Here is a 12,337-nt window from a genome sequence, read left to right as displayed (position 1 = left end):
GCTGTCTCTCCTTTCGTCACCGCCACAACAGGAGGCTTCTGTGTCACCACCGTCACACCACTCACACCTGGAAACAACAAGATGACACGGAGTCAAGAGAAACACACAGACTGATGAATCCAACATGAAGTCAAAGCTGCAGTAAGTCAGCCTCCTTACATGTTAGAGCAGTGATGAGAGTGCAGAGGGTCCCCAGCATGTTGTCAGAGTGTGCTGAGAACGGCCTTGTAACCTGGAAAGTGAGCTCACTGCTGACAGATTAGAGGGTTTGGAGGATGAGGAGAGGAGGTGCTGGAGGAGCAATTTAATACAACACTGAAACTGAGAGGGACTGACAGGAGGAGGAGCTTTGCTTCAATCTGCATGTTTCTCACATGTGTTGCTCAGTTATCTTCTGTGGAAGGAAATGTCTTTAATTTATACATTAATGTCAGTGTAGTTGACAAATTTAGTATACAAAATACCATGGTGTCATTAAATCAAAGAAGCCTGCAGTTTATATGGATTTCTTAGTATATTGGGCTCCTAATGAATGAGATTTATGTATGAATGTTTTAATATATTTTGCATCATTTTGCAGGTTTTTCGTACGTCAACAACAGACATCTGCTGCAGGATATAAACTTTGGCTCTGCACACACACATACAAAGTAAACAGTCATTGATTGAGCAGATGTTAATAATGAAACTATCAGTGTGTTTCCAGTCAGAGACATTTCCCTCTGATGTTACAGAGAGCTGACACTTGACCTCTTCATTTACATGCAGCTATAAATAAGGAGAGGAGGCCTGCAGGTGCATCCTGTGAAGGAAGAGAGGGAGGAGTAGAGAGGTGATGCTTCACTGATGGAGGATGAAAACTCAGTTTCAGTTGCTCATTTTATCAGATTTTTTTAACGTCTCAACTACTGCAAGAAACTAAAACCAGTTAAATTAATAATAATCTCTCTGTTGTGTTTTTATTGCAAATTAACTTCTAATAACTCCGTAGCTTTCTGAATTTAAATATACATATTCATCTGTGAATTAAAAATACATATGTCTGTTATCTTTGTGTCTTGGACTAACTGTAATTATCAGTCAGATGAACATCAGGAGAAGAATAAAATCTAGTGAAGTTAATGTAACATTATAAATTATGTTTTCATGAGTACAAATAAATACAAACACTTTTTCCTTCAAAGTTGTTTTTTTTGTATTTTTATTGAATAATTCTTGAAAAAAGCATCATTTTGCAAAGCTGATACAACACCTCCACCTAACGGTCACAACATGTATTACAAGCATGCAGACACGTCTTTTACACCATGTGAAGCTTGTGATGAGCAAACAGCACAAACAGTAAAGAAGCAGATGTTAAATGGTCATTGTGCTCCTCTACTATTGTTCAGTGGGACAGTCTGACTTCTTGATGTTTTTCTCTGAAGTCTGGGAGCCCAAAGACACTTTACATGTGTAAACCTGATCCGTGTTCCAGTCTGACGTCTGGACGGCCAGATAGCTGCTGATTTGGAAAGTCTGGTCTGGTTGCTGAACAGCGGTGCTGGTAGAGATCCCACTGCTCACTGGACTCCCACCAGACAACCAGCTCACATCTGCAAAAGGCCCAGACTGACTGGACAGACAGACCAGAGAGGCTTTGTTGGACTGGAGCTCAGCACTGGACGGAGGGAAGACTGTCAGGACAGGAGGAGAGAAGCTGGAGCCTGAAAATACATGGAGCACTTTCATCAGATAACTAGGAATCACATCATTAATACAAAGCAGGACAGTAACACATTAGTTTATTAGTTGTGTTGACAATTTAACAAACACGCTGAAGAATTAACGCATTTTAAATCAGCAAAAACATTTAGAAATCATCACCTAAATATGAGCAGTGTTCCTCTTTAAAACATAAACAATCTATCAATCACTAACTTGGAAATATTTTGATTAATTCAGTAGAATATTTATGTTGGAAACTGTCATAAGTCATTTTCTGTGTTATAAAAAATTGGTATTTAAACTCTCATATGATTATTTAAAGCATTGTGATAAATTAAAGTACATCTGTAGTAGTAGTTTATTGGTGTCTATAACACAAAAAATCTAATTTCAAACAGCCACAATAATATTCAGGTAAAATCTGAATTATCCATAAACTTTAGAAGATTAGTAAACCAACATTACAAGTACAGTTAGGTATATATATCACAATGTAAAATACTCTTGACAAATTAACATGGAATTTTATGATGTTAAAATAAATAAGAAAAATCTTGTAAATGTTGTCCAACTGGTAAAAATCCTCAGCCGCTAAAAAACTTTTGAGTATTTGAAAAAACATTTAAAATATTGTGATCAGTAGCAGATCTTTCCTTTGCCTTCAAACACACAGCCTGGTATCAAAGCAGATGTTAAAAAGTCAACCTATTATTCACCAAACAACATGTTGAATATTTTAAACAATTAGCAACAGATACATTGATTATTTTCTCTTAATATGTATCAGAAACATAAAATCCATCATGTTTTATGATCAGTTAAAAAGTACTTACTTGTCACAGTCAGCTTGGTGCCTGGTCCGAATACCACAGTGATTCAGTTTGTATACATGGCCGTACAAAAACCTCCTGACTCTCACTAATGAGGGGAGTGGAACTGAAACATCCTGTTGAGACCAACTTTCACTGTCAACGTCTCATTCACTTCATCAGTCTGCTTTCATTACAAAACACTGCTGGACTTGTTTCAAACACTTTTGTCTCTTTAGATGACTTTGTTCAGTATCCGTCCTTGTTTTGATCAGATTTACTGATTTGATTCATTTTATTTTGCTCAAAATTGATAGAAGCTGTGATGAGTTTTTCACTGAGGTTTTTGTCACAGTGTGAATCACTGTGATACAGCTGCAGAGGCAGAGTCATCCCATGTCTGACAGTAATAGACAGCAGAGTCTCCTGCCTCTGTCTGCTTTATGATGAACTGATAATCTATGTCTGATGAGGATTCAGAGTTGAATCGGTCTGAAGAGAATCCTGATCCAAAGGTGGGTGAACTGGCTGAATGGTGAAAACTGAGAACAAACTGAGGAGCTTCACCAGGAACCTGTTTATGCCAACTGACATAATTTTCATCTGTCTGAATGTTGCAGTTGAGAACAGCCTGTTGTCCTGTAGAAACTGTGTGGACAGCAGGCGTCTGAGTCAGCACTTTCACTGCATCAACATCTGTCAACACACAGAGAAAAAGACGTGAGTGAAAGGTTTCTGTGTGTAAATCTGGGCTGTAAAAGGAAAGAGAAGAAGATCTTACATGTTAGAGCAGTGATGAGAGTGCAGAGGATCCCCAGCATGTTGTCAGTGTGTGGTGTAAACGTCCCTCACTGTCCAGCTGAGAGGTGAGTAGGGTTGGAGTGAGAGGAGAAGAGAGACTGAAGCTTATAAAGACACTGAGGAGAGGAGACGTGGAGGAGGAGGAGAAGGAGGAGGAGGAGGAGGAGGAGGAACACTTGACTCACTTTTCACTCATAATTCAACATCATGTATGCAGGTTCACATTAAATAATTTCTTATTAACAGGAATATATTTGGTAATTTTTATTCCTCATAAAAATGTATTTGATAGCCGTTGATGATTTTTGCCTGAGATGAATCTACAATTGTTATATCAGATTTAAATCTGGAATTAATTTCAATTTTTTCATATTATTATTAATCACATAAACCACAGGATTAACACATGGTCGTTGTTTTATAAGTTTGTGTTATAAAGTTTTAACTAAGTTGTATATTTTGTAGGTAAACAGCATTATTGAGTTTAAAAGTTTACTTCTCACCTCAGTGTTTTTATTCTTCTAAATATTCCTCATTAATCCAAATTGCTCTGACTAAAACTATTAAAAACTAATCAAAAATGTCTTTACCCCCCGCAGCAACCACTAGCTCTTTTTTTATGCTTGTTTCGGTGTCTGCATTATCATGATTTTATTGTTATTATTATTATTTTAAATATATATGTATGTGTGTGTGGGTGTGTATATATATATATTGGTTTTTTTTATTATTATTTATTATTATTTTCTTTTCTCTATTCATTTGTTTTTTCTTCTTTGTGATTGCTTAATGTAATTCCATGTTTAAGTTGTCAAATTGTCCATGTGTACCAAACTATCTCAATCACAAAGAGGATTGGAGGGGTTAGGAAATATGGGTCTAGCATAACATTGTTGAACAATTTGTAAAATACCAGTCCCGTTATAGTTGTACTGTTGTACTATACCTTTTGTGCCAATATAAATTTGAACATAAAAATATCTTTATCTACATGACCTATATTTTTTCGTGTTTTAGCTGCACATTAATGAACTTTTTTGACATCTTAATGCTTTTATTGCATTTCTACATACATTTTAAAGGTATATCTTAAATTGCGCTTTGCAAACATGTTTAATTATTGAAAAATACATTTAAGCAAGCACCAGTAAATGTACTCCACCGTCATTCCTGATATCTGAGTCTGACGTATAAAACAGACTTTAAATGCTGCTGTGTGTTGCCATTTAACATGTTGTAGTCATAGAAAGTTTACAGAAGCTGTTCTGAATACCCAAAATGTGATAAATACTTTTGAGATACACAGATTAAGATGAAGTAAATGTGACAGTAATCTAAATGCATTAATCATATTTCATGAAGCAGATAGAGAGTGTTGTTTGATGGCTCTATTATCAGATGTTTCAGAGTCTCAAAAAGCAGAAGTAATAGTGAGGAGGTTTTTGTCACAGTGTAAATCACTGTGATACGTTCTCCTTAGCAGAGTCATCCCATGTCTGACAGTAATAGACTGCTGAGTCTCCCTCCTCCACACTGTTGATGGTCAAACGATAATCTGATGTTGACTGATGATTAGAAGTGAATTTGGGAGAGGAGAAACCAGAGCCATATGTCACAGAGCTCCAACTGTGATAAAAGCTCAGCACAAACTGAGGAACTCCTCCAGGAGTCTGTTTATACCAGTAAGCATCACTGTTAGTCCCAGTCCCCAGGTTACAGTCCATGGTGGCTGTCTCTCCTTTCCTCACCGTCACAACAGGAGGCTTCTGTGTCACCACCGTCACACCACTCACACCTGGAAACAACAAGATGACACGGAGTCAAGAGAAACACACAGACTGATGAATCCAACATGAGGTCAAAGCTGCAGTAAGTCAGCCTCCTTACATGTTAGAGCAGTGATGAGAGTGCAGAGGGTCTCCAGCATGTTGTCAGTGTGTGGTGTAAACGTCCCTCACTGTCCAGCTGAGAGGTGAGCAGGGTTGGAGTGAGAGGAGAAGAGAGACTGAAGCTTATAAAGACACTGAGGAGAGGAGACGTGGAGGAGGAGGAGGAGGAGGAGTTTTCACCCACAGATAAACTAAATAGTGTTTTTGGTTTCACATTGTGTCATTGAATCATTTCACATTAATAATATCATATTTCATAATGAGCAGTTGGTGTTTGTAAGTCTGCTGATGTCCTTTGCGTGAGTATTATTGCCTCCAGTCAGACTGATTTCCTGATTAAATCTCCATTTTAATTCATTTTCAAATAATCCAATAAATCACATCATCACTGTATCGGTTCATCTTCATCTTTTATTGTTGTATGTGAAGTAAACTGTGTTCTATAATATCTCTGTGTCTTCACACATCTACATTTTTTATACCACCAAACAAAAATGTTTCCTAATAATCAAAACTGATTTAACATAAATTAAGAATATCTTCATCTAGATGACCTGATGTAAAGTTAATGCAGAGTTGTCATTGGTTGTGCTTTAGCTGTATGTAGTCAGATTACTGTCACAATCGCTGCAGCTAGAAGTGTAACAACCATCACTACCTGAGTACAGGAGGATTCAACATTTATCACATTTTGTTTATTTCAACTAGTGTCTGTAAACTTTCTGTCACTTAAATATATGTTAAAGTTATTCAAAGCTTGAATTACATGAAAATGTCAGATATTATGGATGATGGTGGAGTACTGGTGCATTACTTATTTCTTTATTTTTTCATCATTAAAGCATGTATGGAAGGTACAAATAAATATACTGAAATTGATTAATGTGGGATTTAATCCAATATGAGCATTTAAATGTTTGAAAACAAATTAGAGTTTTGTTTGATGGCTCTATTATCAGATTTGTCAGAGTCTCAAAAAGCAGAAGTAATAGTGAGGAGGTTTTTGTCACAGTGTAAATCACTGTGATACGTACTCAGTAGCAGAGCTGTCCCATGTAGCACAGTAATAGACTGCTGAGTCTCCCTCCTCCACATTGTTGATGATCAAACGATAATCTGATGTTGACTGATGAGTGGATGTGAACTTTGGAGAGGAGAAACCAGAGCCATATCTCACAGAGCTCCAACTGCTATGAAAGCTAAGTACAAACTGAGGAACTCCTCCAGGAGTCTGTTTATACCAGCAAGCTCTATAGTTAGTAACAGTCCCCAGGTTACAGTCCATGGTGGATGTCTCTCCTTTCGTCACCGTCACAACAGGAGGCTTCTGTGTCACCACCGTCACACCACTCACACCTGGAAACAACAAGTTGACACGGAGTAAAGAGAAACACACAAACTGATGAATCCAACATGAGGTCAAAGCTGCAGTAAGTCAGCCTCCTTACATGTTAGAGCAGTGATGAGAGTGCAGAGGGTCCCCAGCATGTTGTCAGAGTGTGCTGAGAACGGCCTTGTAACCTGGAAAGTGAGCTCACTGCTGACAGATTAGAGGGTTTGGAGGATGAGGAGAGGAGGTGCTGGAGGAGCAATTTAATACAACACTGAAACTGAGAGGGACTGACAGGAGGAGGAGCTTTGCTTCAATCTGCATAGTTTCTCACATGTGTTGCTCAGTTATCTTCTGTGGAGGGAAATGTCTTTAATTTATCCATTAAAGTCAGTGTAGATGACAACTTTAATTTACAAAATACCATGGTGTCATTATGTCAAAGAGGCCTGCAATTTATATGTATTTCTTAGTATTTTCAGTTCCTAATGAATGAGATTTATGTATGAAAGTTTTAATATATTTTGCATCATTTTGCAGGTTTTTCGTACGTCAACAACAGACATCTGCTGCAGGATATAAACTTTGGCGCTGCACACACACATAAGAAGTAAACAGACATTGATTGAGCAGATGTTAATAATGAAACTATCGGAGTGTTTCCAGTCAGAGACAGTTCCCTCTGATGTTACAGAGAGCTGACACTTGACCTCCTCATTTACATGCAGCTATAAATAAGGAGAGGAGGCCTGCAGGTGCATCCTGTGAAGGAAGAGAGGGAGGAGTAGAGAGGTGATGCTTCACTGATGGAGGATGAAAACTCAGTTTCAGTTGCTCATTTTATCTGATTTTTCTAACGTCTTAAATTAATCTTTCTGCTATACTTTTATTGCAAATTAACTTCTAATAACAACATAGCTTTCTGAATTTAAATATACATATTCAAGTTAGAATTAAAAAGAAATGTGTTTGTTATGTTTGTGTCCTGGACTAACTGTAATTATCAGTGAGATGAACATCAGGAGAAGAATACAATCTAGTGAAGTTAATGTAACATTATAAATGATGTTTTCATGAGTACAAATAAATACAAACACTTTTTTGTTCACAGTTTTTTTTTGTATTTTTATTGAATAAATCTTGAAAAAAGCATCATTTTGCAAAGCTGATACAACACCTCCACCTAACGGTCACAACATGTATTACAAGCATGCAGACACGTCTTTTCTACCATGTGAAGCTTGTGATGAGCAAACAGCACAAACAGTAAAGAAGCAGATGTTAAATGGTCATTGTGCTCCTCTACTATTGTTCAGTGGGACAGTCTGACTTCTTGATGTTTTTCTCTGAAGTCTGGGAGCCCAAAGACACTTTACATGTGTAAACCTGATCCGTGTTCCAGTCTGACGTCTGGACGGCCAGATAGCTGCTGATTTGGAAAGTCTGGTCTGGTTGCTGAACAGCGGTGCTGGTAGAGATCCCACTGCTCACTGGACTCCCACCAGACAACCAGCTCACATCTGCAAAAGGCACAGACTGACTGGACAGACAGACCAGAGAGGCTTTGTTGGACTGGAGCTCAGCACTGGACGGAGGGAAGACTGTCAGGACAGGAGGAGAGAAGCTGGAGCCTGAAAATACATGGAGCACTTTCATCAGATAACTAGGAATCACATCATTAATACAAAGCAGGACAGTAACACATTAGTTTATTAGTTGTGTTGACAATTTAACAAACACGCTGAAGAATTAAAACATTTTAAATCAGCAAAAACATTTAGAAATCATCACCTAAATATGAGCAGTGTTCCTCTTTAAATCATAAACAATCTATCAATCACTAACTTAGAAATATTTTTGATTAATTCAGTAAAAACTTTATGTTGGAATTTGTCATAAAGTCACTTTCTGTGCCATAAAAATGTGGTATTTAAAGTTTTATATGATTATTTAAAGCATTGGGAAAAATTAAAGTACATCTGTAGTAGTAGTTTAGTGGTGTCTATAACACCAAAGAAAAATATATATTTCATTTCAAACAGCCACAATAATATTCAGGTAAAATCTGAATTATCCCTAAACTTCAGAATATTAGTAAACCAACATTACAAAAACAGTTTGATATTGATATCACAATTTAAAATACTATTGACTATTTAACATGGAGTTTTATAATGTTAAAATAAATAAGAAAAATCTTGTAAATGTTGTCCAACTGTTAAAAATCCTCAGCCGCTAAAATTTTTTTGAGTATTTGTCAAAAACATTTAAAATATTGTGATCAGTAGCAGATCTTTCCTTTGCCTTCAAACACACAGCCTGGTATCAAAGCAGATGTTAAAAAGTCAATCTATTATTCACCAAACAACACGTTGAATATTTTAAACAATTAGCAACAGATACATTGATTATTTTCTCTTAGTATGTATCAGAAACATAAAATCCATCCTGTTTTATGATCAGTTAAAAAGTACTTACTTGTCACAGTCAGCTTGGTGCCTGGTCCGAATACCACAGTGATTCAGTTTGTATACATGGCCGTACAAAAACCTCCTGACTCTCACTAATGAGGGGAGTGGAACTGAAACATCCTGTTGAGACCAACTTTCACTGTCAACGTCTCATTCACTTCATCAGTCTGCTTTCATTACAAAACACTGCTGGGCTTGTTTCAAACACTCTTGTCACTTTAGATGACTTTGTTCAGTATCTGTTCTTGTTTTGATCAGATTTACTGATTTGATTCATTTTATTTTGCTCAAAATTCATAGAAGCTGTGATGAGTTTCTCACTGAGGTTTTTGTCACAGTGTGAATCACTGTGATACAGCTGCAGAGCTAGACCATGTCTGACAGTAATAGACAGCAGAGTCTCCTGCCTCTGTCCGCTTTATGATGAACTGATAATCTATGTTTGATGAGGATTTAGAGTTGAATCGGTCTGAAGAGAATCCTGATCCAAAGGTGGGTGAACTGGCTGAATGGTGAAATCTGAGAACATACTGAGGAGCTTCACCAGGAACCTGTTTATACCAATGGACATAATTTTCATCTGTCTGAACGTTGCAGTTGAGAACAGCCTGTTGTCCTGTAGAAACTGTGTGGACTGCAGGCGTCTGAGTCAGCACTTTCACTGCATCAACATCTGTCAACACACAGAGAAACAGACGTGAGTGAAAGGTTTCTGTGTGGAAATCTGGGCTGTAAAAGGAAAGAGAAGAAGATCTTACATGTTAGAGCAGTGATGAGAGTGCAGAGGATCCCCAGCATGTTGTCAGTGTGTGGTGTAAACGTCCCTCACTGTCCAGCTGAGAGGTGAGCAGGGTTGGAGTGAGAGGAGAAGAGAGACTGAAGCTTATAAAGACACTGAGGAGAGGAGACGTGGAGGAGGAGGAGAGGAGACGTGGAGGAGGAGGAGGAGGAGGAAGAGGAGGAGGAGGAGAATGAGGATCAGGAGGAGGAGGAGGAGGAGAATGAGGATCAGGAGGAGGAGGAGTAGTATCAACACTTGACTCTGTTTTCACTCATAATTCAACATCATGCATGCAGTTTCACATTAAATAATTTACTATTAATCAGCATATATTTGGTAATTTTTATTCCTCATAAAAATGTGTCTGAAAAATGTATTTGATAGCCGTTGATGATTTTTGCCTGAGATGAATCTACAATTGTTATATCAGATTCAAATCTGGAATTAATTTCTATTTTTCCATATTATCATTAATCACATAAACCACAGGATTAACACATGGTCATTGTTTTATAAGTTTGTGTTATAAAGTTTTAACTAAGTTGTATATTTTATAGGTAAACAGCATTATAAAGTGTTAAAGTTTACTTCTTACATCAGTGTTTTTATTCTTCTAAATATTCCTCATTAATCCAAATTGCTGTGACTAAACTATTCAAAACTATTCAAAAATGTCTTTATCACCCGCAGCAACCACTAGCTCTTTTTTTTTAAATGCTTGTTTCGGTGTCGGTGTAGGAATAGGAAAAGAGAGGAGGAGTAATATCAACACTTGACTCAGTTTTCACTCATAATTCAACTACATCATGTATGTGGGTTTCACATTAAATCATTTCTTATTGATCAGCATATATTTAGTCATTTTTATTCCTCATTAAAATGTATCTGAAAAATGTATTTGATAGCCGTTGATAATATTTGCCTCAGATTAATCTACAATTGTTACATCAGATTCAAATCTGGAATTTATTTTTCCATATCATTATTAATCACATAAACCACAGGATTAACACATGGTCGTTGTTTTATAAGTTTGTGTTATAAAGTTTTAACTAAGTTGTATATTTTATAGGTAAACAGCATTACAGAGTGTAAAAGTTGACTTCTCACCTCAGTGTTTTTATTCTTCTAAATATTCCTCATTAATCCAAATTGCTCTGACTAAAACTATTAAAAACAATTCAAAAATGTCTTTATCCCCGCAACAACCACTAGCTTTTTTTTAATGCTAGTTTCGGTGTCTGCATTATTTTGATTTTATTGTTATTATTATTATTTTAAATATAATATATGTGTGTGTGTGTGTTATATATATTGATTTTTTATTATTATTTATTATTATTTTCTTTTACCTATTTATTTGTTTTTTCCTTTCTTTGTGATTGCTTAATGTAATTCCATGTTTAAGTTGTCAAATTGTCCATGTGTACCACACTATCTCAATCACAAAGAGGATTGAAGGGGTTAGGAAATATGGGGTAGCATAACATTATTGCAAAATTTGTAAAATACCAGTCCCGTTATAGTTGTACTGTTGTACAATACCTTTTGTGCCAATATAAATTTGAACATAAAAATATCTTTATCTACATGACCTTTAGGAGGGTTAATGTAGCATTTTATTATCTTGTGTTTTAGCTGCACATTAATGAACTTTTTTGACATCTAAATGCTTTTATTGGATTCCTACATATATTTTAAAGCTATATCTTAAATTGCGCTTTGCAAACATGTTTAATTAATAGAAAATAAGTTTAAGAAAAGCAACAGTAAATGTACTCCACCCTCATTTCTGATATCTGAGTCTGACGTATAAAACAGACTTTAAATGCTGCTGTGTGTTGCCATTTAACATGTTGTAGTCATAGAAAGTTTACAGAAGCTGTTCTGAATACCCAAAATGTGATAAATACTTTTGAGATACACAGATGAAGATGAAGTAAATCTGACAGTCATCTAACGGCATTAATCATATTTCATGAAGCAGACACAGAGTGTTGTTTGATGGCTCTATTATCAGATGTGTCAGAGCCTCAAAAAGCAGAAGTAATAGTGAGGAGGTTTTTGTCACAGTGTAAATCACTGTGATACGCGCTCACCAGCAGAGCTGTCCCATGTCTGACAGTAATACACTGCTGAGTCTCCCTCCTCCACATTGTTGATGATCAAACGATAATCTGATGTTGACTGATGAGTGGATGTGAATTTGGGAGAGGAGAAACCAGAGCCATATCTCACAGAGCTATAACTGCTATGAAAGTACAGTATGTACTGAGGAACTCCTCCAGGAGTCTGTTTATACCAGTAAGCAGGACTGCCAGTAACAGTCCCCAGGTTACAGTCCATGTTGGCTGTCTCTCCTTTCGTCGCCGCCACAACAGGAGGCTTCTGTGTCACCACCGTCACACCACTCACACCTGGAAACAACAAGATGACACGGAGTCAAGAGAAACACACAGACTGATGAATCCAACATGAGGTCAAAGCTGCAGTAAGTCAGCCTCCTTACATGTTAGAGCAGTGATGAGAGTGCAGAGGGTCCCCAGCAT

At 36.8% G+C, this 12,337-nt stretch overlaps 2 protein-coding genes across 2 annotated transcripts; both read right to left on the bottom strand.

The window, feature by feature from the left end:
• Window positions 1–1,181: 1,181 nt before the first annotated feature.
• On the bottom strand, window positions 1,182–5,244 carry LOC141781034 (immunoglobulin lambda-1 light chain-like). The gene is made up of 4 exons (XM_074656547.1): window positions 5,205–5,244; window positions 4,787–5,112; window positions 2,541–2,574; window positions 1,182–1,706 (listed from the first exon to the last, which is right to left on the bottom strand). The coding sequence occupies exons 1-4, from the start codon at window positions 5,242–5,244 to the stop codon at window positions 1,381–1,383; spliced, it is 726 nt and encodes a 241-aa protein (XP_074512648.1). The 3' UTR covers window positions 1,182–1,380.
• Window positions 5,245–7,633: 2,389 nt separating this feature from the next.
• LOC141781032 (immunoglobulin lambda-1 light chain-like) lies at window positions 7,634–12,337 on the bottom strand. The gene is made up of 4 exons (XM_074656545.1): window positions 12,298–12,337; window positions 11,881–12,205; window positions 9,015–9,049; window positions 7,634–8,167 (listed from the first exon to the last, which is right to left on the bottom strand). Exons 1-4 carry the CDS (start codon window positions 12,335–12,337, stop codon window positions 7,842–7,844), a joined length of 726 nt encoding a protein of 241 aa, XP_074512646.1. The 3' UTR covers window positions 7,634–7,841.

This window comes from Sebastes fasciatus, chromosome 13 (assembly GCF_043250625.1).
Source record: "Sebastes fasciatus isolate fSebFas1 chromosome 13, fSebFas1.pri, whole genome shotgun sequence".
Lineage (NCBI taxonomy): Eukaryota > Metazoa > Chordata > Actinopteri > Perciformes > Sebastidae > Sebastes > Sebastes fasciatus.
This window is presented reverse-complemented; position numbering and strand designations above follow the sequence as displayed.